Source organism: Syngnathus floridae, chromosome 3, assembly GCF_059516105.1.
Source record: "Syngnathus floridae isolate MCC-2025c chromosome 3, RoL_Sflo_1.0, whole genome shotgun sequence".
In the NCBI taxonomy this organism is placed as follows: domain Eukaryota; kingdom Metazoa; phylum Chordata; class Actinopteri; order Syngnathiformes; family Syngnathidae; genus Syngnathus; species Syngnathus floridae.
In genome coordinates, this window is record NC_142415.1 from 16,356,937 (window position 1) to 16,384,060 (window position 27,124).

Sequence of the window (27,124 nt, forward strand, 5' to 3'; positions counted from 1 at the left end):
GACAATGGCGCCCTCTTGTGCTTGAACGCGTTAGTGATAATTCTGAAGTTTGCTGTGTTTGCAATTTTGTGGTGTGTTTTGGGAGCCGGTTGACATTGGTGAGCAGCCAATCATAGGGCACATAAAATACAACAAATAGTCTTATTTCCTCCATCAGTGTTGTGTCAGTATTATGACTGGCCATTACAAGATTCCACACAGACTCACCTTATCCCACAAGACATGTTTTTTTTTAAAAATCTTTTATTATTTAGTGATTAAATTCATTTTGAACTTGTGTGACAGGTTAGGGTGTTACAATGTACTCTTAAATTAGATTTCATGATGGCAACAGTTTGACTTTTGGACAGATTCTGTTAATAGTGTGTGTTGATTCTGCTTTTCACTTGGAATAGGCCCCAACATGTTTGGTTTGGTTTATTGAACATACAAACATAACAAAAAATGTTTGATTTGATGGGAAAGGGGCAAAAATATCATTTATTATAGATGTAAAATTCTTTACATATTCAAAGGGAGTGGGTGGAAGTACAAAGAATTTACTACTGTCATCTGTGGTTTTATTTAGATTATATTTCATTGTGCATCATGTTGTCAGTTTTGTTTTCTTGTATTCTTTGTTTATGTTCTGTCTCGCTGATTACGTTTCAACCTCTTCTCGCGAGCTCAGTCACTTGTGTCAACCAATCAGCAGGCCCGGACGGCCACTCGGTGTAACTTGCTGGCTCGTCAATTTGCAATTAGTCTGTTTTTGTTTAAATGATACTTTCAATTTGGTCAGTTTGAATTTGTAGTTTAGTTTTTGATTCTCTTTTGTTTGGCTTTATGTTTTGGGGAAAATACAACTTCTTTGAGCCTCACCTTGCTTTGCCTCCTTGGGTCCTCCACCTTTTGTAACATCAGAAAACCCTGACAAGATAAATATAACAGAAAGTGATGGAAAATATTTTTATTTCACTTCTATGTGAACTCCCTGCATAAATATCCACATTATAACACATCAAGCACAGCATAAGGCCCGATCGGTGGGAGCCAGAAGGGTCCCAGGAATGTGCACACTCTAATCCCAGAAAGGGACACAAGATGTTTTAGCAGAGCTCCTCTGGTCCACATGAGTGGTCCCGGCATCCGACGCTCCCGCAAACTCCGGAACCGGATAAAGTGAGGCCGAAGCGTGTTTGCATAGCAGCAGACTTTCACACTGACGAGAGCAAGTCAACTAAATAATCGGCAACAATGCCGACAGAGGCGCTTACAGCCCTTCCTGTCCTGACGGTATGCTAAGACATCACTAGATGTTAAGTGCACACTGTCAGGCCATGTGGAAAGAGGGATGTGTGTTTAACCCTTTACTGGGTACAGAGAACTTAATTTTTCCCTTTTTGTACAGGTTTACAACATTAAGTACAACAACTCCATCAAATGAACTTTAGTAGAAAATTCTCAAAGTTTTGTTGTTTGACTGCTTGTCTTTTTTTGTTGGTTTTGGTTTTTTTTTTAATCTCAAGCAAAATTTCCAGATGTGGTGGCAGCGGACTCAACTCATTTCTGAAGAGTGAAAAGTTATTGAAAGTTAAAAACAAATCTTCAAAAAAAGAGTCTTTGAAAAGTTGAACTGTTAAAATAACCCTTAAAAGAAAGATAATTGTATATTTAAAAGAATGACAAAACTTTGCCTGAAAGTGTGCACACATAAAGGACCAACAAATATTTTTTGGGCTGTTTTAGGTGTCAAACTCAAGGCCCGGGGGCCAGATACAGCCCGCCACATCATTTTATGTGGCCCGCGAAGACAAATTGTGCATCGAATTCGTGTGTCATTACTAGAATTGCAAATTGTCTTCACTTTTAATATCTTTTTTTTAAAATATGTGACCAGTTTTTACTCGTCTGATTTGAAAACTAGTTATTTGTCATTTTGTTTTGTAGCTTTTACTGTATATAATATGAGATGCTCATACATTTATTTGGGTTGACAGTCATAATGGCCCTCCCAAAGAAGCTATGACTACAATGCGGCCCGCGAAAAAAATGAGTTTGACACCCCTGCATTAAGCAATCGTTATTTGAATTATTTTGAGTTGCCAGCATAATCACGGAATGAGTTCAACTTTTATCTCAAGGCATAATTCAATGACTCAAACAATTTCCATGAAGTAAAGAGTTAATTATAACTTACACTAAAGTTCATATTTCCCAATGGGTAAGGTCAAGGGCATATTTAATATTCCATTCCATACACAATAAAAATAATAAGAACCGCATAACCCCAATACTGCCTGAGGACCTAAAGCTCCTTTATTAAATGTTGACTTGATTTTATTACTGCAATAAATGTAAATATGTCAGTCAATACGGTTTGGAGAGTGCAGCAGCTCTTAAGAAGCTGTTGGGAAGCATGTGGCACATTTGCAAGCGGGTGGGGAGGCTCAACGTAGCGTGCGCTGAGTGGATGCGAAGGCCGTCTGACTCAGCAGCTTCTCTGCTGTCTGCATGCTCGCTCCACAGTGCCTTTATCCCCGGTGACGGGACACTGCCTCGGGCCTGCCAACACACCTAGCAGTCAGCCTGGAGTGAGATCTGGATTTGTCTCATTGATCCAGATGATCGCACCACCTTTCATTTCCAATCATACTAAAAGTGAGTGATGTGTGTCTGTGGACTAGAAGAAGTTCTGAGATTAGGATCCTGGTTAAGTTAGATATTTGTGGATGAAAAAGTTTTGGTTTTAAACTCTGGAAGAGGGCGTGGGGGCACTGCAAAAAAAATATGACCCCTCTGATCCCAGGCCAGTAACATTTCCACCCTTCCTTCATAGGGAACACATTGGAGGCCCAATAAGCTAAAAAAAAAAAAAGATGCCACCATTTAAGTCACACAGAGCCAAAACGCATCTTTTATTTAGCTTTTTTAAAAAAAAAAATTTCCTTGGACCCCCATGAAAAAAATCCACCAGTGCTTCTGGAAATTACATTGAGGTTCATTGTGCCCAATGTGAAAGAAATATAATAAAGCAGCAAGCATAATGTGTTTTGAGGGTGTGTTTGAGCCCATGTCATTATAAGAAGCACAAACAGGTTCTTAAGAGCAACATGTTCTGTCACCCACTCGCCTCTTTGGTCTTAGTCACTGGAGTTGTTCTGATAAAGCTCCACGCATGCACAGGCTAGTCCCACAGTCAAGACAAACCACGTCAGCCCCCCTCCGTGATCAGCCCGTGAATGCGGTAAACCTGCATTCCCGCACCTGCCTCAGGCGCTCATTGCTCCAAGAAGGAAAGAGGTCATGGAGGTCAGTATTGAGAGAGGAACTTCAACTCCCCCCCAAAAAAATGGTCATAGGAAGGAGTGCATACCAAAGGGGCAGACAGCACAATCCCTGCCTTCACGCATATTCTCCTCCAAACGTTATGATCTTTCCAGAGTTCTTGTTGGGGAGGGGGGGCCGACTGCATGCCATTGCCTGCACCTGTATACTATGTAAAAAAAAAAAAAATACACGTGTGTGTGTATATGTATATGTCATTGGGTTGAATATGTATCCACTAGAGAGAGAAGAGAGACATTTAGTTTGACATTATGGCGACAATAAAGGTTAAATACAACTTACCTGATTTATTCTTTCGTTCATGATGTTTTTTTTGCGGACTCTCAAGTTATGCCTGAAGAGCTACCATAAAGACATTATGAAAAAGTACACATGTCGGGAAGCACTAAAAGTATGCGTCCAGTCCAGTATGGCTGGTGCACATCATGACAAAAAGTTCTTTGGATATGACTCGCATGTGTTTACACTTGCTTCGTGCCTGGAAGGCAGAAAGCAAGCATTTCCCGTGACATCTTTTCCTGTGACGCCGAGCTCCACCTTTCTTAAGCTGGTGCTTGAGAGAAATAATGTGGCTCTAATTTTGCATATGCGTGCCACGGGGCCTCTGCCTGTCCCTCCGCGTGGGCCTAGCAAAGCAGGAAAGCAAAGAGTGGAAAAGGACGGAAGAGGTCTCACTCTGTCGGAGCTGACAGGTATGCGTATATTGGAATTTGCACGTCAGCGTGCACACCTGTGAGGAAAACACACTCACTGAGCCTGTCCTCTCTCATCCTGCTGGCTCACATGACTGACAAGGACTGAGGAACTTTTTTTTTTTTTCTGCACAGCATGGGGGCAGGTTGGGTGACCTTTTGGACCAATGGCGTGGAGAAGACATCCTTACATAGCAGCCAGGCGGGGCCACACTGAAATAAAACTCCTGAGTGGGGTGTGTCTCCAAAAAGTTTGTCAGCAGTCAAACTGGGAAGAGCAGCAGGCTTTTTTTTTTTAAAGGGGAGAACCTTTTCAACCCCGAGGAGCTTCTCGACGGGACTCCAGAATCTGAGGTCGGACGGACCACTGTGAGCAGGCATGGCGGTTCCCCCTTGCTTGAGAGGTCCTTACTTGTTTGTCACTTTCCAATTACGTGACATCAATGCTGTTTTTATCGTAGTCGCTCACATCTCCTTATCACTTTTCCAGCCCAGCTATTGATTCTGTATCCGTTGGACGGAGAACTGATAAGGGCATGTGCATGACATTACCAGCAGAGAGGCGACATCAGGTCCTAAATGGTGACCAGAATCACTTGTTGCTTAAGTACAAAATTGTTCGGGTGGGTAATCTAGCAAAGAGTTTTGAGTCAAGTCCCAAAAACTGATTTGTTGGTGTTGAATGCTGTAAAAAATTCGAGCATTTATTTATTTTTTTTGGCAAAGGGCATTGCGATTCATGTCTGTTGTGTTGTTAATAATTTGGTTTTATCAATATGGTCTAACTTCATTCTTTCATTGCAATTTCTGCGGTGAAATCAGTTGCAGGGGGAATATGAACGGAAGCAAAACAATTCCCTTCAGGCAGCTCAGGGCACACCTGGTGCTTTGCTCATATTTGTCCCAAAAAATGCAAGCGAGAGCCAAACTATTCCCGGTGCAGACAATGTTTGCAGCAGTCATTCAAATAATTGTGCAAATGTGCTTTAGACTCCTTGGCACCTTAATGCAACTTTAATTGGGGGAGTGCAGGAATTAGGTGAGTCATGTTAACGTGTGCTGCAAAACGCCGGCTTGCGTGTTGAGTTTTTTTTGTTTTTTTTTTCTGAGCAGCCAAAAGCGCAGTCTTTGCATACTTGAGCTTTTTTAACGAGCGTGCATCTCATACTTTGCTCAACGTGCAAGAGTGAGCTTGTTAAATAGGTGCAAATTGACACTGGGCGAGTGAACTGACATGAGATTCAACTCATATTTAATGAGCTTTTTTAGCAGTCGTCATGTAAGACGTAAATCCCCCAATAAGGCTCATAAACCTAGTTTGTAATTAGTGGTGTCAAAAGTGTGGTCTGAGGGCTATTGGTGTACCACTAAATAATTGTTACTGGCACATATCAGGTTAGAATAAAAAATTCAAATGTTATATAATATCCCAGAGTTTGAAGTTTAAAACAATCCTGTTTTACACCAGTAATCTTGGTACAACATTTTTTTTCTGATTGTTGGATTAATTGAGTGTCTGTTGTGTTTTTTTTTATTATTATGAATTCTATTTATCACTGTTATACCATTCATCCATTTTCCATAGCGTTTATCCCAAATAGGTTCACACATGAACTGGAGTCCATCCCAGCTGACTTTGGGGAAAGGTAGGGTACACCCCTGGACTGATCGACAACCTTCATTCACACCCACATTAACAACTCTGGACCATTTAGATTCTTTAATGCGTGTTTTTGGAATGTGACAGTGAGAGGAAGCTGGAGAAAAGCCACACAAGGATGTGGAGAACATGCAGACTCCACACAGAAAATCCCAAAATGAGATTTGAACCTCCAATAATATTGATTTAAGATAACGAGGACTAGTGCTATAGAAAATGGATGAATGGAAATTCTTGTAAGGTTAGAAAATTTAAGTATACACATCCAAAGTCACAATGCCATAATGTTTTTTGTTTAAATATTTTTAATTTGGTGCACATAAATTGTCATACCACAGGGGCCATGACAGAAGAGAGTTTCATATATTTTTATTTATGTTCAGTCAAACGTAATACTGTTCAAGACACTTTTTATTCTCTGCATGTTTGCATGCCTAGGTTGGTAGGTACGTCATAATTCATGTTGAAACTGCACTTTAAACTGGAACTGCAGGTATGCAAATACATGCAAATACATGCAATATAATGAACTGGAATTAAAGCTAACTCAATAGTTGAATTACACTAAAAAAAGATATACAGAGGATTCAAAAGTCTACAGGCCACTGTTGTTGGGTTTTGTGATATAAAAAATGAGAACAAAAACAATCATTTGGAACCTTTGTTTGCTTTTTCCGACTTTTTTCTTTCAAGCAGAAACCTGAAGGAACACTGCTAATTACGAAACAGTGACACCACTTGTCACAAGAGGATGTGCACACTTATGCAACCACATTATTTCAGTTTACGGGTGTAGGTCACATTTTAGGATTAAAGTTTTGGAATGATTTATCATGACAAAAATGTAAGATTTGAACAGGGGTGTGTAGACTTTCTCTATCCATAGTACAGTACAAAAAGGACATTTGCGACAAGAGGCCATACTGAAAAGAAACTTACATTGAAAAAGTCAACTTTTATGACAATGATAATGTATGAGTAACAGTCTTTTCTACATTTTTCTCATAAATTGATATTTTTTAATATTACAATTTTACTGTAACTCTTGCGGCCCTAATAATTTCACAGATCACAGAATGTTTACAGTGCAAAGTTTATGGGTCTCATTAAAACCAATATGAAAAAAAGAAAGGCAGTACATGAAAATAACTCTACCGAGTTTTTTTGGCCTGTGCATCATGAATGGAGGAATAGCAGGATGCTGACTTCAGACCAGGCCGACCATGGAAGAACTGAGAGTCCACAGTCGCTTGGCCACGAGATCATCCAAGGCCGCTGGGGCAGGAGTCTTGGGGGCGCAGTCACTGTTGCAAATACAAGGAGAGGACGCCTTACTTATGAACATGGACATCAAAATATCAAAGTCTTGAAAGCTAGAGATTGGTTAAAAATGGTCCATTTTCTCATATTTTTATCTCGAGTGATCCTTGCCTGTAGTAGAGGCCACTTTCGTTAGCCAGGCTCTCGTCCACGGCACAAAAAATGGAGGTCTGAGCTCCTTCCTGGGGAGTTTTGATGGTCATCAGGTATGGCAGCAAGAGCAGGTTCTTCCACATGGATGTAGGACTCAAGTGGCGGCCCAGCTCGGTCCGGACAACGCCGGGGTTGAGGCAGTACGTGTTCACGCCGGTGCCTGACAATGGGAATTTGTTTGACGTTAGAGCAAAATAAAACATCACAGAAAATGGATGTTTATTTTAGTGCACCTTTCATCCTGTTAGCCAGTTCTCTGCTGAAGAGCACATTGGCCAGCTTGCTTTGGCGGTAGCTTACATTAGGTTGGTAGTCTAGATCCAAGTTGATGTCCTCAAAGTGGATGCGACCTGGAAGAAGCCACTCTTACCATAGGTACATTAAGAAACTAAAAAGAAACAAACCTTACCCTTCTCATGCTCCAAGCTGGAGACGATGACGATTCGACTCGGCGCCGACTTCTTCAGCATATCGATGAGAATGTTGGTGAGCAGAAAGTGTCCTAAGTGGTTGACGCCAAACTGCATTTCATAGCCGTCGTCCGTCTTCCATTTTGGGCACATCATGACACCTGGGAAATAAACAAGAAACTTGAAACAGCTCTCAAATACTTTGGCTGACATTTAATTGTCGGAGCCCGAGTTGGAATATCTTAGTAGAAAAGACAAACCTGCATTATTTATGAGAATGTCCAAGCGATTCTCTGTCAACATAACCTCCCTTGCCAAATCTCGGACTGATTGCAAGGAGGCCAGATCCAGCTTCTTCACCACCACATTGTCGCTGCCACTCTGGTGGCGGATGTCATCGGCCGCCGTGTGGGCTTTGGTCAAGTCCCTGCAGGCCAGGATCACTCTGGCCCCTACGGAAAAAGAGGGGTGCTATCAAAAAAAATTTGAGATAAGAATCAAGGGATGGTAAGTGCTTACCTCGTCGTGCCAGATCCAGGGCTGTCTCCTTGCCAATGCCGGTGTTGGCGCCCGTGATCAGCACTGTTTTCCCATCCAGCCTGGCCTTGCTCCGACACACTCCCCCCGCCATCCACTTCCGCAAGGCCAGCAGACTTGCCCCTGAAATAGTGAAAACATGCTATTAAGGCGTACAGCCATGGTTGTGTTTTTCAATCTTTTTATTCCAAAATTTCCCATCAAAGGTGATTCCGGTTAAAGGGAAATAAAGCAATGATGTGCCAATGATGTCATCACATATAGAAGATCAGATCTGTTCTGATGTCACCCCTTTAAAAAACAAACAAACCTTCAGCTGCCCGCTTTGCCTGCTTCTTCTACATTGACAGAAATGGTTGAAGCAATATTGTGTGTCACTTATAATTAAACACAATCCCCCCCCTACAATCACAAATTAAAGTGCAGACATTGTGATGGCTGGTGGTGTCCATTGCATGTGGATTTCTATGATGTGCTGTGATCTATCATCCAACAGTTTGCTCTTGTCAAAATTACTTAAGAAAGGCATTACATTTTTAAAAAGTGTAAAAGTAATTGATTGTACCCCCCTCCCACACTCGCGTCGACGGTCACCATGGAAACGAATTAAAAACATGATCAATTAAAAAATATAAATCAGTTTTACCTGTTACAACTGCAACGGTGATACCGATGGCATGCGTTTTAACAAACTCTCTCGCTGTCTCAAAGTAGAGTTGCATTTTAGTTTTTGTTATTGTTGTTAATAAAAGAAAAGTCAATTAAACAATTGAAGGAGTGTTTTAACTCATTTACGTTTGACGCTTTTTGGTAACACTCCTGTCTCACACTCATCAAATCACTACCTGGAGCAACAAACGTGATATAAAACTGTATGAGCTGTAACCTGACGTGAGACTTTAATAAACATTGGCACGAAGCGGAAATGACGTTGTAGACTTTTTAAAAATAAATTCTCATATAATTCAGCGGTTTTACTTTTAGAATCCCGGTCTTTTTGCTTTCATTCGTTCAATTTAAGAGCAATCTGGTGAAGATGAAATGCGATGGATAAATATACATTGCGACGCTATTTTAGTTGCTTTTATTTTTTAAACTTAGTTTCCATTTCCTGTTTCACTATTCAGAATTTTTTTTATTTAATAAAAAAAATATATTATATATATGAAATGCTATTTAGACACAATATTTTGGCAGAGGAAAATGATTAAAAACTATTCAAACACAATATATCGGAACCCGGAAGAGTCGAGCCGCCGTGCCACGTCACAGGTAACCATCAAGTAAGCAGTAGTGTAACATCGCGAATTTCATGCTACTGTAACAATGCAACAGCTGGTATCGCTGGCCTGTCTGCTCTTCCACGTTTTCGTGGTGTTCGCCACTGAGTTCACGTTTGAGCTCCCCGATAATGAAGAAATATGTTTCTACGAGGAGATGGAGCATGGTGACCACTTTGGCTTTGATTTCCAAGTAAGTCTTCAAAGCTGCATGTAACGATCCACTTCCTGCGATAAAGCTGCTTGACTTTTAAGTTTCACTTTTTATGTTTTATGTGTATTCATCCATGCATGTACGTGCATTTAGGTCAGAGGTTAATAGAAAAGTTTGACCAAATTTTACATACTTTTGTGGGATTATTGTAACAGCTGTCAAGAGCCTAACCTGATAGAATCAATACAGGGTACTCAGTTTACGACAGAGCGTTACGACAGTACGTAACGAACGTGTATGTAAATCGGAACGAATCAAGTGACGTTATTTAATAATTGTATGGAAAATAATTATAGTCCGTAAAATTTAAAAAAATGGCCGATAACCCTTTTTGTGCTGGGTTTACGCCATGCCATGTTTTATTTTTTAAAATAGAATATTTCATTTGGAGCACAAAAGTGAAGCAAAAATATAACAAAGTCAAAACAGTGAATTCCCAACTAGCGTGCATTAAATTTGTATGCAAAACACTTGTTGGCCGGAAGTATAATCAGTGGGTAGTAACAGAGTTTGTCTATGTAACCTAACAGGTAGTGCCTAAGGGAGGTAATTAACCTAAGCTAACCAGTAATAAAGACACAATTTCAGTGAATATTTAAATGCAAAACTCTGTAAGACCGTCAGTTTAAAACAAACAAATGAAAACTGGTTACTCTGTAAGACCATGAATTTGAAACAAACAAATGAAAACTGGTTAGTATGTAACTAGTTAAATGCGCGTTAATGTCAAAACTTTGTACGTGAGGGACAATGTAGCTCTAATATACTATCTTATCATGCAGTGATCTCTCAAAATGTCTTGAAAGGTGACATCTGGAGGAAACTATGACGTGAACTGTTATGTGGCGGACCCTCATGATAAAATCTTGTACGAGGAGGAGAAGAAACAGTACGGCAGCTTCTCCCACACCACCGCCATGAAGGGTGTCTACAAGGCCTGTTTCACCAACAAATTCTCCACCTTTTCACATAAATACGTCTTTCTGGATTTCCGACACGGTGGCGAGAACCCTCTCCTGCCCAACATGGCCAGAACCACAGCGCTGACTCAGGTAAAACAGACTCATTTTTTGATGAATGGCTTTATGTGATGCATTAAAAAAAAACTTGAGTTTCTGGTCTTTTTCCCCTCACAGTTGGAATCAATGTGCGTGTCAATCCACGAGGTTCTGAAGGTGGCTTTGACGTCGCAGAGCTGGTACCGGCGTAGGGAAGCACATGACCGCATCAGAGCAGACCACATCAATAGCCGTGTCACTCAATGGTCCATCGGCGAAACGGTTCTGCTGTTAGTCGTCAGTGTGGGACAAGTCATGTTACTTAAGAGCTTTTTTACTGACAAGAAAGGCCCAGTGGCTGCCCCGACTTAGACACGTCTCATTCCAGCACTCCAGGAGTGCACCGTTTTTTTCCTCACTGTCTTAAAAATTGTTTGGAAAGCGATACCACTCAGGCTTGTTTGAAATTCGATTCTTTTAGTGATAATTTATTTTACGTTACTTAGTCATAGTGCAAGGCGGAGGAACTAGGTTGCCTTTGTACTACCCCTGGCAAAAATAATGGAATCACCAGTTGTGTTTAAAGTTGTGTAAAAAAAAAAACATTTAAGGAGAAAACAGATCTGGCAAAAGCAATCAGAATATTGGAACCAGATTGATGAGTATTGTTTGAGTTGGTTCTAATGGTGTGTTTGAAGTGCTTTAGCAATTTTTCATGATTCCATTTTTCCCCCTGTGTTAGGTCTTAGAATGTAACTCATTGACTGACACATTTTTTTTTTGTTTCATAAAGCCAGAAAGTTGCCATTTGAAATGACTTCATAATTGTGTCATGTCTGATCTGCTGGTGATTTCATATTTTTTGCCAAGGGTTGCAGTATAAAATGTCATTGTTACTCAAGTTGAAGCTGATATGTTTTAGTGTTCTTGGTCCTAAATTACGTGAGTTTCTACTTTTTCCATTTGCTATTAATGTGATATATTTTATACTGAATGTTGGTGACTTGTAAAATAATAATAATTCATCTTATCCAACTGAGCTTGGTAGGAGGGGAACCCTGAACTGGTTGCCAGCCAATCGCAGGGCACGCAGACAAACAACCCTTTGACCTCACAATCACACCTTCGGGGAATCAGGTGTGGTCAGTCGGCCATGTTTTTTGGAATGTCGGATAAAACCCCATAGGAAACCCTCATGGGCACGGGGAGAACATGCCAATTCCACACAGGAAGGATAATGTAACAAAGAAATGTGAATGTTGAATGAAAAATCGAATTCATATAGAAAAGCTGCTTTGTTGTCATTCTGCATCACGTGAAGCTAATGGACAAAAGATGATGGCCGTCACCATAAATCATGAGGTAAGGGCTTGAAATCTTACTCTTGTACTCCAGCTCATAACACGACGAAACTTTTAGCCACTAACTAAATCCTGAATTGCTAAGTACAAAAACAATACTAAACACGACAGGGAAAAACTAAAGGTCAAAGCAGTAAATGGAAGAAAAAATAGCAGTAAATGGAAGAAAAAAAAAATACCAGTTATTTCCAGCAGATGTCAGTATTGTCCCCGGGCATGAGGCGTTCATGCTGTGCCGTACAAAACACACCCATTACATTATACACCATTGAACCGATTCATTTTAACTACTGAAATTAAAATTCACATGATTTGAATGCAGCAATCTGAAACAGACAACTTCTGACTTAGTCATATTAGTAAATATTTAATAGTACTGCATGACTTTATTATAAAGTCTCATTCCTGTCTTTATTTCCATAAAAGGTTTTCACCCAATATTATATCGTCTTCATTCTCGTCGTATTCAATATATTGCTTATTTTCAGTATGACCCAAATGTGTTGAGAGAATCAACAAATTTGCCCTTGTTTTTGAATGTCTTCTTAGATTAACTTGATTTACATGTGTGTGCTTAAAGGAGCATCAGTCTGATTTTATTATTAAAAGTGGAATTCAGATTACTTCTAGAATTTAAAGACTCAATGATGACATGCAGGCAAGACATTTAAACTAGAGATTTTTTAATTAAATAATTCATAGTCAGTTCCCATGACATTTGAAGTCCTCATCAACTAGTCCAGTGATTCCCAACCGAGGTGCCGCCGTGGCACATTATTGTGCCTTAACAGTTCACGGGAGCTGCAGTAAATGATTAAATTCCAATTAATTTGTCAGGATATGATGTATTAATTACAAATATATCAATTAGGCCAGTTACATAAAGTGACAGGAAGAACAATGACTCACTCGCTCTTCTATTTAATAGCCTAAGGTACAATAAATTGTTCATTTACCAGCTCCCGATGGGTAAAAAATAATTTTTGAATGTGAAACGTGTGCCTTGGCTCAACAGGGGTTGGGAAACACTGACTTGGTCGACTGTTGCGATGGTTTTGTGTGCATATCGAAGTTGACTGACCTGCATGGCAGGACAGGGGAAGCAACAAAATTGTCAATAGAAGCAGGACTAGTCTCAGTCCACTTTTAACCCACATTTCTTTTGAACATGTACACAAGCCACACTTCGGGAGCTTTTCAATCAAACATTTTTGACCAAACTGAATAGAAAGTAAATTGAAAACAAGTTCTTCAGAAAACAAGCCTCCCGGAATGGCTTTGAACCACAGTTTGTCTTAAGTTTACAGTAACGGAAATCATATTGACAGCTTTTTACAATCTTGTTTCCTCCAGCCCAATGAATACCACCTTCTTTAAAACACTCCAAAAAAAAAAACTTTCTTAACAAAATATTCATGTGACGTTTGCTCAATTATTTAAAAGGTTAAGAAAAAATAGAAGGTTAGATCATTCAAGTAAATCTAAACTGCATATTAACTTATTGGGGTGAAAACCTGCTGATTGGTGTAGATAAGAGGGAAACAAGGTGCTGATACTACTTCAGTCCTTTCACCACAAAGATTCCTGGAGCTCTCAAAAATATGAAGGGTGGACAAAAAAAAAATATACCAAAATGAAAGATTTAGACAGCAGGAATTCAAACAGAGGAAGGAGCCCAAGAACTTTTTTTTTTTTGGTAGCGACTACAATGACTAATACTTTCGAGAAGTCCAGGTAACCTTTGTGATGTGGTGACCATATCTGAAGCGATCTTTTCAGTTCCAAAAACCAAGAATTCTTGGAGGTTGAGGCAGAAATGAGTCTAAAGAAGTGCACATTAGAACTGTCTTGTTGAGTAAGTGCGTTCAAACCTAAAAATAGGAGTTGATGTATTAAAGACGGTGTTTAAATAGACTATATAGCGCGAGTACATTGTCGTTTTCAGTTCAGACAATAAGGGTTGCTTGTGCATGACATGACTCACATCAAATGTTATTGATGAATATGGAACTTTTTTTCTTTTTTGTAACAAATCCACACACAACACATAAGGTTCGAGTCAGTGGTGTCCCAAAAATGAGCAGCTCAATGTCAGTTGTTGTTAAACCTTCCCTCTGGGCAGAATACACACACACTCGTTTGTCCACTCAGGGTGTGGTGTAGGTGCTGGTGTCCTTGCCGAAGTTGTAGTACTCCTCCATGTCGTCCATGTTGGCTGTCGTCAGCTTGGTGAGGTTTTGCGAGCCGTTATTTTCCATGTTGTCGCCGGACGGGAAGTTGAAGTTTTGGCCTTCGTACTCCGCCTGGCTCTCCATTTCAGGAAGTACTTCAGCGGAATAGAAAAAAAAAATGTGTTTAGCTTATCAGCCAATCGGAGAAAGCTGTTTCTTGTGTCATTTTTAATAAATGCTGGTTTTCTGTGCCGACCAACCACCTGTTGAGCTTAATAACATGTCTGTGTCATTGCTCCATACTTGCTCACCTTGTCCTTCAGGTGACACATCCATGCCGTGCTTGACTTTCATGTGCCTGCTTAAATTGCCCTTCAGATTGAATTTGCTGGTGCAGTAGGGACACTTGAAGGGTTTACTGCCAGCGTGCAGATGCATGTGGCCCAGCAGGTTGTACATTCTGTTGAAAGACTTGCCACACACCTACAAACAATACACAAAAATATATTTTTTTAAAAAAAATGCTACTATGTTAGTGAAGGACAAGTGCCACCCTTGCGGGCAAATACCGGCCTTGCATTTAAAGGGTTTGACAGGCAGGTGGACGATCATGTGCGTCTTGAGGGTTTGCTTCTGGATGAAGCTCTTGAAGCACACGTGACACTGGAAGGGCCTCACGCTGTTGTGGATCAGCATGTGTCTCTTCAGGTTGGCTGACAGTGTGAACTCTCGTGAGCACACTTCACACTTGTGCCCTTTCATGCCCTGCAAAGATCCCAGAGAAATTTAGCCTTCGAACATGTGACATATAGGGTTAAAATGATGAGTTGCTAGATTAAAATTTATTCCCCTATCATTTGTGATTTCCTGAAAAACTCATCTATTTGCAGTTTTTGAGTGCAGGTTTTCAGTTTGAAAATTTTGTCTTGGCGCCATCTTGTGGCTTTATAGTTTAAAGCATCTTGGACCAAAGCATCATCTAACAGAAATAAAAAAAGAGCTGGTGTGCTTTTTTTTTTCTGCAACCAGGATATTTTAGGCTCATAATTTACAACTTGCTTAAAATATTTTCTTGTTTTTCCAATTGAGTTGAACAGGTCACATAAAATGTGGAGTGTTTTAAAATGATTCCTCTTGGTCTCATATTCACCAGGCATTTGAACAGTGGCAATTATTAACCTTTTTAGGTTAGACACGAGCTATCAATCCCACGAGTGACCCACAAATAGTGAAGACGAGCTTACCTTATGTGTGAGTGAGTGCTGGCGGAGGTGGTGCAGCTGCATAAACTCCAAGCCACATTGGGAGCAGGTGTAGGGTCTGGGGCTCTGGTGCTTCAACAAGTGGTTCTGGAGTTGACTGCGGTAGGCAAAGGACTTGTTGCACTCCGTGCACTGGAAGGTGTGGGGTCCCTGGTGGCTGGTCTGGTGGCGCTTGAGGTGGGCATAGGTGGGGAACTCCAGGCCGCACTGCGAGCACACGTGGCAACGGCCGCGCTCGTGCTTGACCTCGTGCGCCCGCAGCTCGCTGGGGTAGGCGAAGCCGCGGCGGCAGAAGCGGCAGCTGTACGGCTTGACGTCGGTGTGCTGCAGCATGTGGCGCTTCAGGTGGCTGGTCTGCGTGAAGCCCTTTTTGCACACGGTGCACTTGTGAGGCCGTGTGCCCTGGTGGGTCAGCAGGTGAGTCTGGAGGTGGCTGGGCTGCTTGAAGAGCTTGCCGCAGTGGGGGCACGCGTGCGGCTTGATGCCGTTGTGGCCCAAGATGTGCGTGACCAGATTGTACTTGGACGTGTACGACTTGTCGCACATGCGGCACTTCCAGCGCTTCAGGCCGTCGCCCACGTCCACGCAGTACGACTCGTCGATCTGGATGTTGATGTCCAGGCGGTCCACTCTGCGGCCGCCGTGTCGCCGGGGGGGCTGCGGAGGCTGGGGTTGCTGGTGCTGCCCCCCTCCGCCGCCACCCCCGTCCGTCCACATCATATTTTGGCCGCCGTCTTCGTATTCGGTCGGCATGGACATTTCCCCCGAGTCGTAGCTGCCCACTTCGCTTGTCTGGAAGTAGCTGCTGATGGCTTCATCTTGCTGGTTAGGCTTCATCATGTTGTTGCCCTGATGATCTACCTCCTCCTCACCCTCGCGGACGCCTCCAGCGTGGCCCCCCAGGGGGCGCTGGCCCTGCAGTCCTCTGTGCTCCGCCCCTCGGTGGGCCACTTGGGCGGGAGGAGGAGGAGGGTGCACGTGGGCGCTCGCTTGCTGCTGGTTGGACGCCTCCCGCTCGCACTCGGAACAGTTCTTGTTGGTTCCTCTTAGGGTGGCCGGGTCCACTTGAACCAACCCCCCCCTGGGAGCCATATTGTTAAGCATGTGGACGCATGAGGGCATGACAGAGTTCACCACTTCTCCTTTTATGTGAGGAACGGTCCCGTCAACACCTTGGAGGGTGTGGCGATCGGGGAGCACCATTTTCACGTCAGGGTGCTGAGGTGGCCCCTGCTGCCACCGTCTCTGACTGCAGCTAGGTTGCATCTGTCCGTCCTCCGCCAAGTTGTCCCCGAGGTAATCTCCGTTGGCGCCGATGAGCTGGTCCGCGTACTCGTAGTCCACGCCGTCTACCGGTGGCGCCGGCGACTCTTTGGGCTCGCCGGTGTAGAAGCCGTTGGGTGCGATGGTTGCGCCGAAGACTTCATTCTGGGAGATGAGACCTAGCACGGCAGCCTGGGCCAAGGACAGCACGACCACTGGATCTGTTTGCGTGCCTGTGTCCACCAACCTGGCCATTACCTTGGGCTCACATCTACCCAGGCGCCGGCTCGCCTCCTCCTGGAATCATAGACACAGATACTTAGTCACGAGAAGAATGAAGAAATGCATACAGTAGATATTTGCTGTAGCACCAATACATGACATATAGACACCAATGCTAAATCCAGCCAATCTTCCAGCTGAGACACCATCCCTGATCCAACAAGCTTGCCATGTGTTTTATGTGTTTTCCGCGTTGAGGGGGATTAGATGACCCACCAAGCTACACTAATCAACAAACGGCCTACGAGGGAAGGAAGGGAGATTAAGATTAACAACAATGGGGGGAAAAAAATGCAATGAAAAGATGACAACAAAATAGATGGAGAGGAAAGATGGAAGCAGACAGGAGAAAGAGGTAGAGAGGGAGAGTTGAGGGGGGGAAGGGCAGAGAGAGAGTGACGGAGGAGAAGAGGATGAGAGCCATGCCACAGAAAGAGGAAATATATGTAGGGAGACAGGAGGGAAGATGATCAAGACAAAAAACGACAAGCAGACTGAAAAAAAAGCCCTGCTTAAGGACCAATTGGAACAAAGTTTAAAAGCTCCTCAGTTAAAAAAAAAAAAACAACAACCACTAATGAAGCCACTGTGAACTCACCACATTTCTTCTGCTGTGAAGCTTCAGGTGCTTTAAGGATCTCATCCCTGAGAGCGACAGTGCCGAGTGAGATGAGGCTCTCTCGCTATTTATACGCCGAGGAAAACGGGAGGCGGTACCTGTTTCGGCCTACCTCCCTTCATCTCGGCCAAACGAACAAGACGGCCTTTTTTTTTTTTTTTTTTATTAAAAAATAAAAAAATAAAACTGAAGCCTCATCACGAATGCTCGCCGACGAGCATCTTCTGTATTGCGAACATCCATCATGCATCAGTGTGGAAAGGCGAAGACAAATGGGAGAGCGGAAGATGCTGTCAGGTGACTGACGTGTGGAAGAGCGAATGAAGAATGAAGGAGAGAAGAAAAAGAGGGAGGGGAGAGGAAGAAACCGGGGGATGGGAAGAGGGGAGCAGGATGTGGTACAAGAAAATGAAGAAAAGAAAAAACAAGGGAAGACTCCTGCCATCGCACCTCCTTCATGTTTGTTAGACAAAAAACAGAAGGAAGAAAAAAAGGTGTTAAAACTGCTCAACAGCGCCAACTGCAGGCCAAGGAATCCATTAACAGTATGCTCATAATGTAAAGAATAAATGCTCCGTTTTCATTGGCAGGGTTAAAGACGTATCGTATTAACAGTTATTGTTATCGATGTATTTGCAGTGGTGTCGAACAGTGTGACAACAACCACAAAAGCGGAAATAGCATGATGGAATGAGATCATTGTGCCAAAAGTGCTACAGGCGTTTGTCCTGGCTGCTCAGGACAATATGGCTTAAATGACTTTGAAACAACAACAATGGCGGTGAGCCAGTATCAGATTCTGGTGATAATGATAAAATTGGGAAAATTCCTTGGATTCCACAAACTGGGTTGGGGGAAATCGGGCCGTGCAAGATTGACATTTTAGGCCGAGAGACCTCACAGAATCCATCCGAATATTTCTTGTTCTCGCTCTACGCCAGACACTTTAATCACACTGCGTCCTTACTGGCAGGGTACGTACGTTCACGTCACATTTTTTGAAAAAGTACAGACGCAGTTTTTTTTGTACGAAGTAAACCAGTTTGTGTCAGTGTGACATTTTTTTGGGTACTGATTAATGGGAAGAGCTCCCAAATTCATACACATTTCTAAAACAAAATAATCTATTCAAATTACCTTTAACAAGGTTATAAATAATTTAAATCAATATTCAATCCTTTTTTTTTTTCTTTAAAACTGACAATGTTTACATTTTTAAATGCCCACTTCAACATCTTGAGGAAATCACCATGTCCCAGCACTGGTGAGGTATTTTTAAAACAAACCCACAGGCTACTCATTTGGTCTTTGGGGGCTATGGGAACCTCATTAGTGACCCTGGAATTAGATGAGGCACCTAGCAAATAAATTCAGTACAGTGTAAATTAGAGGAGTGGCGCTTAAAATTTAAGGTGCTACGTAATAAAAATGATGACTGGCATTTTACGAGCAAAATCAAGACTGAGTGTGATGTGGCAGTAATTGTCTCTTTTTTTTTTGGAGTGTGTTCCATGCAGCCTGTGAAGTTTATGAAGTGATGTGGATTAAAAATAGTGAAGAGGGAACAATAATATCTTGATTATGTTTTTGTGTGATATTTTTATTAAGAGAATTCCATAAAGTAAATCAAGTGCATTTAATATAACAATATGAAAACGCAAATAAAAAATAAAATATGGCAATATATAAAAATGTATTTGATAATAACAATAATTATATGACCAAGATATAGATAATATTGCACTTGAATTATTTGTTGAATCAATCAAACTATCAACAACATTGTGCTCAGGTCTTGATTTGTTTCTGCGCTGATCATATTACATCATTTTCAAGGTAAGCAAATATATTTATTCATGCATTCAAAGCGCTTGTCACACACAGGATAAAGTCTGATCTCTCATAATATTTCCATCAGGTTGTGCTCTAGCCACTTGTTGCGTGCATATGCAAAACACCAGGCAGGTTTTTACCAAAGAGCAAGTGACTGGCGAGTTAAATAACGAGACTGACGTGCACAAAAAAAAACTGATCGACATTGTGTCTAATTTTTTGCCTTTGTCAAAGTTTGTATTTTCAATCTCACTCATCGGGGTGGCCGGAAGGGGGGAACAAACAACAGGATAGAGAGAACATGGAGAGAGAAAGGAGGAAGGCTGCAGAGGACAAAATGGGGGCACAATAGCGGAAGCAGGGGAAGAGAACAGATGACTGCATGGAATGAAAGAGAGATTGAAGGGGGAGGAGATAAAGAGAAACAGGCTGGGAGGAGGGAGAGAAAGAGAGAGAGAGAGAGAGAGAGAGAGAGGTGCCAGTGGGGGAAGGGAGGATGGAGAGGAAGAAGGGAGGAGAAAAAATCAAAAAGGAAGAGAGGGAGAATGATTGGAGAAAGTGTGAGAGAAGGGTGACATGGTAGCAATGGAGCGAGAGAGGGAGTGAGAAAGAGGGGAGGGGGGAGGAAAGGGGAAATGAGAGAAAGAGCGAGAGAGATTGCACAAAGCAAAGCCTCACAAAAACATGGCTGCAGTGAAGAGAGAAAAATTGGACTTGAGCATTGTTGGTTTGGGTGCTGTTCTGTTTTTTTTTTTTCTTCAACACGCGTGACAATTAAGCATGTGTCACCTGTCAGCACCAGGCTGGAGTGCCATATGTTCAAAGATCTTCCATGGACACAACATTAGGTACACTCGAAGAGGTCACAGCTTACTTGAAGATTAAACTGAATATAATAAACTTCAAGACGCAAACTTGAACATTTCAGGTAACCTTTGGAGTCTTTTGGCATTTTTTTTGTACCGGGCAGTACTGACTTAGTAATAGCAGGTACTATTTTTAATATCAGGTCAGCTGGGGATACAAGTGTGGTGAAGCGATGCCATATCGGTGCGAAATTGCAGTCCTGCCGATCGCTCATCAGATGAGTACAGCCCGTTTCTCTGCATACGGCAGTATTGCACTTCCCGTTTGCTGCAATGTTTCATTTCCTTGCTTCCATCGCTCTCGTCTAGAATAACATTCAATATCATTACCGCGGCCCACGGCAAGAAAACTTGCTGCGTTACAGAATGGAAAGCAGAGACGGCAAACAGACTTTCAAACTTGCATGAATTGTTATCAGGCTGTTCCACTCCAGTCCTGATGGTGGCAGTAGTGGTTGTTATGAAGTGGCCAACTGCCAAGCAATTTGCAATATTGTTATCTTGCTAACACACACACCCCACTACATCGATTCCTACTAAGGTAAGTGCATCTCTTTTGCATTAAAAAACAAAAAAGAAAACATTTAGCTTCCAATTAGAATAGCTCATCTTTCTATCCAACAACATCAAGTTGTAAACTCAATTTGAAGCAACATTAATATCTGAGCATTTGTCAGTCAAAAAAAAAAAAAAAAAAATGGCCACAACCGAAGTCAGTGTTACCACTGGTGCATTGATGGACAAAAAAAGAGACATTGTTACAGAAAAGAGGAATGGAGGAAGCCATGTGTATAGGACACACACGCACACACAGACACACAAAAGCTAAAATTACATTGAAGCGGTCACAAAGTGGGCCAAGTCAGTCAGGCAAACAGAGAGTAAGAATACTGGTTTTGCCATTGAACAGTCTAATCGAGCACCAATGCTACATAACAACAACCAGAGCAAACACAAGGACAGCTTTTACATTTACATTTTACCCCAATTGAATTTAAGACACCCCCCCCCCCCCCCCCTGTTTAGCTTTTAAAGTGTCAGTTTTCCTATTAGGCTTTAATGGTTAGCTGTCCATCTTATAAGAGAGTTAAGTTATATCTGTGGCAGTGTGTGACTGAGATTTAAGTTTTGAATTTGTCATTTTATTGCATGCCAAACCCCTAAAAATCCAGTAGGCTCCTATGCTCAAAGTCCATTATTAACGGATTTACCAACATATTTTGTTTTCTTTCAATAATGAGGCAATTACTTTCATGTAGCCTTTATTTTTCTTTAAAGGCTTTCCTGGCACTCATTAAAAAGTAGAGTACGCTCAGCATGGTTGGAACATATATACTCGACACATTTGGCTTCTCTGATTCCAGATTTATCAGCCTCTTTTTTTTTTTAAAAACAAAAAAAACCCCAAAACCCTGCCTGCAGCGCAGCAGAGCACCGCAATATGCTGACACCATCATCAACTATTCTAAATCTCTTAGCATGGCTGCATTATTTCAAAATGATAACTAACGGGCTGGGTTCACTATTTACCACTGCCGGACCTGAAGTATCATTGGAACAAAAAGAAATCTCATCATACTAATTCAGACTTCACAATTAAACATTGCTAACTCAAGTCACAATGCTTAGTCATGGTGATTAAACCAATCATGCTGTTTAATGTGCCAATAAAAAAAAGCACGTGTTTTTTCACGCTGTTGTTGCAGAACTCGGCTGGGCTCGACTCAACGCTAAATTTGAGTTCCGAATATTTATAGACATTTTCCAATTCCATGTAAAAATATCCTTTTAAAATTATAAATCTTATTAAAAATATATATATAATTGGTGAAGGACATTTAGTCAAATGTGTGCCACTTTGTGTGAATGAGGCTTAACTGCCACCATGACAAAGCTGTGCATCAATTTTAATATAGCAGCCAGTTAATTAAGATTTAGCCAGCGGCCATTAAACAGCTTCATGCTATCATCAGCCTTGACAGCAGTGCAGAATTGTGGACACTCAAAACCTGAGTAGCTGCAGACACTTAAATGAGTTTCTTGGTGAACTCTACACAGACAAATACATCAGGCCGACTCCCCGCCGCCCCCCGTCGGGCACCGAGAGAGGATGAAAGTCAAAGTGGCATCAAAATGGGTCACTTTGGCAATCAGTAGAAAATGTGCAGAATGAAGGAACATCTGCATCGTGCTGATACCAGAGTGACATTTTACTATCACCATCCATGACTCATAGACCGACAGGAAGAAGAAACGGTGGACTTATGTTCAGCGGCAGTTACTTTGTTTCCAGCACAGCACTGGACAGCTGAAGCAGGGTGCACAAATACTGATAATCACGACTCATTTCAGCATTTTTCTTCTTTTCAGTTCAAAGTCAGCAAAGGCCAGATTGTCAAATGTCTCTAACGCTCTCACACATTTTGATCAATTAAAAATCGTTACATGCAGCTTACAGAATCAGCATACCATCGACTCTCGGACCAATAGGGTGAGGTATTAAGACACACTTCTAATCAATCAATCAATCAATGGTTGCAACTGACACCTTCGTTCCTCTCCTTTTTCAGGAACCAGGTGCCCTAACATTTTTGTCAACATAGTTGGATCCTGAGGTGCAAAAGTCAAGTGTTGGTTGTTGAGGCCAGACAACATGAGGGAGTCGAGTGTCAAAAATTCCTTGGGAAAAGGTGCGCCTAAAATGGAATCTTTATCACAAAGAACAAAAGCTGAACTGGAAAACATGCTAGGACACAACCACAATACCCCTCTTGGCAACTTCAACATAATACGGTGGTTGGTAAGTAAATTCACCAAGATCCATCAAAACTAAAGAGACAGTGGTTTGTTTCCTTGCTGCCCGCAATCTCCTGTTGGATAAAACTACCAACCCAAACTACCTACCCAAGATGGAATTATACGAGACTCATGATTGTTGTCGCTCGTTCCGAATGATGCACTCAATGCGTCATTTGTGTAGTTAGTTACCCAGCAAAACTAGTTTGAAGGCAGGTTCTGTGGCTCCTGGTTAACAAAAGCGCTACCAAAATTTACAACCAATCGGAACAGCCTGTCATTTACTAAGTGCAGCGGCAACAGAGCATGCCTTCTTGTGCTGTGAGATTGAACTTTTGCACAAACTAGGTTGGAACCCTGAGAGCACAAATATCAGGACAGTAAACGAGGGGTCTCCAGTATTTTGCAGGAAAAATGTTAAGTCTTACCCTCAGAAAGTATAAGTAATACTCTATAAATATAGAACTACGCTGAAAACGTTTATGCCGTTTTTAGGCTCCTTGCATCAAAGTGCAATGTCAAGTGCACAAAAGTGACTGGTACCAAACCAGTGAAAAGCCCCAGTGACCCCGAGAGCACGATCGTATACTTTTAAATTATATTAACCGGTTAATATTATGCAACAAAACAAACATCAAAAACATAAAACAACAGAACATTAAGTATAAGATCGGGGCCTGTGTGCAAGGCATCCCCGTGTTGCGGGGCAGGGATGGGCAGAGTGGGGCTAATGTGGCCTGGTAGCCCCGGCTCCTGCTCCAGCATGCGGCTCGTCCACCCCCTCCCTAGGTGCCGACTGTTTTTTGGCACGGCCCGACATGCACAAATACACGAAAAATGCAATCGAGGCGGCATATGGCCGTCTGTGGATCAGCTACGCCGCTTGTTTGTGGCACAACACAAAAAGAAGCGACCGCGGAAGAGATGTGGTGGTCAGCCCCCGAGCGGGGGAATCGAACCAAGTTACCGTTAAAGCAGTCCGATCAAACAGTTTAATAAGCGATCACCTCGCTCCGATACCCGGGCGGAAGGAAACTAGCGAACATGGTAGCTTACCTGGTTCCAAAACGGGTTTATGGTGGCGACGAGACTGGTGGTGGTTTTTGAACGGAACGAAGCAAAGCGGTTGGAACGACGGACAGCGGCCGTTGTGTGAAGCAGGAGGGAGGGGGGAAAGGAAGAGGAGGGCGGCGAGGGGAGGGGAGGGGAGAGGAGCTGACGTGATGAATAAACAAGAGCGCTTCCTTTCCTCCTTTCTCGCCCCTAAAACAATATTCTGGCCTTCAAATGTGTTTTTTTTAATATATATATATATTGCGTTTGTAGCAATCTACATAAATAGCAGATCTCACGTTTGTTGTTTTTATTTTTTCAATTGTCTCTCGCGCTATATGCACTAATGTAATACTCAAATTGACGTAAATGTATATTTAGATTAGACAAATGCAATCATAAAATGCTATTTAATGTTAAAAGTAAAATATGGAAGCCAATTTCACGTTTATAATGTTTACGATTTTGACGTCACTTGTGTCATTTCGGAGTGATCCACAAGATGGCGTTATGCCTTTTAGATTTACATAAAATGTCATTTCTTCTAGTCTATTCTCTCATGATTTTTCATGTGCACGAGTATAAAGTGTCATTTTGACTAATTAACAAGCACAATTAAGGCAGTGACCATAAAAAACACTTTATATTTCTCGGTTTCCTTTTTTTTTTTAGCTTGTGCACTGTGAAAACGTCAATGTGGGACTGAATGGTAAATTTTTATAATAATAATAATAATAATAATAATAATGACAGTCTGACTCCCGAGTCATTGTACGGAAGAGGATTCGGGCCAGTGAAGAAAAAAAAAGAGGGTGACAGGATTCTGACTTTTTCCTCAGAATTCTGACTTTAAAGTGAGTATCTGAAATTGACAACTTGACGCTAGGGGGCGTTAACACCCCATATTTAATCCTAACCAAAGCTACATCCTAACCAAAGTAGTATTAGGTCTCAGTGAGGCCTCCTTGTGATTAACGTCCCTTCATTAGTTTTCTCTTGATCATGAGGGAGCATAGACTTCCTATTATATTCTGAGAGTTTAGGAGCGAACCATTGTTCAGAATCTCAGCAGTAAATCAATCGTTTCTGTGGTCACTGGGTTCAACTTCAGGAAAGATGGCCGCCATATTTATTTTGGATTAAGTCAGAGAATGAACAAGAAAAATGAGCACAACATGAGCAAAAATTAGATAGCCCAGAGTCGGTTGGAGTACAATTCAATGAACCTATCATGCATGTTTCTGGAACGAGGGAGGAACCCAGAAATAAACGTGCAAACCCAGATAGCCCATACAAATTGTTACAAGCGCAGTAGCAGACAAACATTCAAATTCGAACCCTGAACCTTAGAACTGTGAGGTCGATGCGCTAACCATTAGGTCGCTGTGCTGCCCAAGCTTGAAATTACGATTTTCGACGATGCATTCTAATCTGGACCTGCATGGCAATGAGCTGAATGCATTTGTGATCGTGAATAAGTATTACTTGTGGGCGCCAAGGCGCTGCAATTGCCTGCCCACCTCCTCATGTCTTTCATGCACAAATAACCACAAGTAGGCAAATTGATTTTTGTTTGTCTCATATGGCAACTGTTCCACTTTCCTTCATTTCCTTCAGGTAGAGCGAAGTTCAACCAGATAATTACGAGTGAGCATTAACCTCTTCTTCTGATCAAGGCTCATAATTTTTGGTGTGGTGTGTGTTGTTGGTCTTCACAAGATGGAGCGCAGTACATGCATGCCAATTTTTTTTCCCTCGCACCATGGGGTCTTGCGCATTTCATAAATAGGTAAGAAAATCAGAATGTATGTAGCCCACTTCAGAGACAATCTACCAGTAAATATCGGGTTGTCCATCCAAGCGAGCCACTTGCAGCTGACATCTGGTTGCGAGGATGTGAAGCATGTTGCATAACAGTCAATGAGAAACAGACATTGTGCGAGAGGAGGAAGAAGGAAGAATTAGCAGCGGGCCCCTCGGCCTTTGTGATTGGTCCGGTCATCCAGTGACCGGCTCAGGAAATTAGCGGGCTCAGGACAAGCTGCATTATCTATTTTCGTGTTTTTGTGAACTCACAAATACTGTCATAATTCATCTTACATTGAGAGCTCCCTTCAAATTGTTTAGCATACGTGGTTTCCTTTAATTAACACCCACACCAATTAGTAACCGCATAATAGAGGGAGGAACACGCAACTGAGCATCTGTTCGTAGTACTTGGATCCACGGTATGTTTTGGTTGGGCGTAACAGAATGAGCTCATGGCGCTCTTGACAGCTCGCAGTGCTTTGCTGAGATGTACATACAGGGCGTGTCTGGGCAGCTCATGTTCACGTTCAAATTCAAAATACATCCCTAGAGAATGCAGCTCGATATTGCATAAAACTCTTTCCAAGAAAAAGAAAAAATCTTTTTTTTTTGTCTTTAAGCCCGCACGTTCTTGTGCAGCTGTTGCGGAAATTCGATTCCATATGTTAAAATTGGTTCAGTCTGCTCAGATCAGAGCTAATATGGTTTGATGGTGAGGAAAACATGATTTGTAGAACTGGTGGCACCATCTCATACAGAATTCATGCAATGTGAGTTCACGAAACACGTGACTTAAGTTGTATGTGAGGTGTTTTAATATATAGAGGTTATGAAAGTGGAAACTTGTAAACAATGGCAATTGTCCCAAAGGAAATTAGCCGAGCTGTTGACATAACATAACATTCATCAGAGCAGCATGTCTTCAGGAGAAGTTTGAGAATTTGTCTGGACCATACTTTGCTTTTTGACAACTAGTTAGTTGGCTGTTTAGGTTTAATTTTAGTTACAAATGCACGTGGAGGCTTACCAAAATCTACCTGCTAACTACCAAATGAATAAAACTCAAAAATGTTTTCCATTTCGCCTGAGTTTTCTCTCTTTGCCATGTGAACCGTTATGCTTAAATCAAAACCATAGATCTGACACACCCTTTGTTTTGTGTTATTGAGTTGAGCTTTTTGTACATTGGGCTATGATGTGTTTTCTGAGAACATTTGA

General features: G+C 41.9%; 4 protein-coding genes and 1 long non-coding RNA gene across 5 annotated transcripts in view; 2 read left to right on the top strand and 3 right to left on the bottom strand.

The window, feature by feature from the left end:
• Nucleotides 1–2,661: 2,661 nt before the first annotated feature.
• LOC148400833 (uncharacterized) lies at nucleotides 2,662–4,150 on the bottom strand. The gene is made up of 3 exons (XR_015857357.1): nucleotides 3,610–4,150; nucleotides 3,356–3,475; nucleotides 2,662–3,265 (listed from the first exon to the last, which is right to left on the bottom strand). It is a non-coding gene; the product is annotated as an uncharacterized LOC148400833 (long non-coding RNA).
• A 1,881-nt stretch (nucleotides 4,151–6,031) lies between these two features.
• LOC148400834 (retinol dehydrogenase 13) lies at nucleotides 6,032–9,005 on the bottom strand. The gene is made up of 7 exons (XM_088370132.1): nucleotides 8,746–9,005; nucleotides 8,082–8,222; nucleotides 7,823–8,014; nucleotides 7,562–7,723; nucleotides 7,386–7,502; nucleotides 7,111–7,312; nucleotides 6,032–6,983 (listed from the first exon to the last, which is right to left on the bottom strand). The coding sequence occupies exons 1-7, from the start codon at nucleotides 8,819–8,821 to the stop codon at nucleotides 6,887–6,889; spliced, it is 987 nt and encodes a 328-aa protein (XP_088226258.1). The 5' UTR covers nucleotides 8,822–9,005; the 3' UTR covers nucleotides 6,032–6,886.
• Nucleotides 9,006–9,329: 324 nt separating this feature from the next.
• tmed3 (transmembrane p24 trafficking protein 3) lies at nucleotides 9,330–11,626 on the top strand. Its single transcript, XM_088370133.1, has 3 exons — nucleotides 9,330–9,572; nucleotides 10,400–10,645; nucleotides 10,730–11,626. Exons 1-3 carry the CDS (start codon nucleotides 9,426–9,428, stop codon nucleotides 10,961–10,963), a joined length of 627 nt encoding a protein of 208 aa, XP_088226259.1. The 5' UTR covers nucleotides 9,330–9,425; the 3' UTR covers nucleotides 10,964–11,626.
• A 992-nt stretch (nucleotides 11,627–12,618) lies between these two features.
• znf710b (zinc finger protein 710b) lies at nucleotides 12,619–24,259 on the bottom strand. Its single transcript, XM_088370131.1, has 5 exons — nucleotides 24,101–24,259; nucleotides 15,368–16,945; nucleotides 14,697–14,888; nucleotides 14,435–14,606; nucleotides 12,619–14,278 (listed from the first exon to the last, which is right to left on the bottom strand). Exons 2-5 carry the CDS (start codon nucleotides 16,901–16,903, stop codon nucleotides 14,100–14,102), a joined length of 2,079 nt encoding a protein of 692 aa, XP_088226257.1. The 5' UTR covers nucleotides 16,904–16,945; nucleotides 24,101–24,259; the 3' UTR covers nucleotides 12,619–14,099.
• Nucleotides 22,621–27,124, top strand: part of LOC148400837 (semaphorin-4B-like) — a 50,193-nt gene continuing 45,689 nt past the window's right edge. Inside the window, exons 1-2 of the mRNA XM_088370130.1 lie at nucleotides 22,621–22,739; nucleotides 22,819–23,048. The gene's annotated coding sequence lies outside the window, so the exon portion shown is untranslated. The remainder of the gene's footprint in view (nucleotides 22,740–22,818; nucleotides 23,049–27,124) is intronic.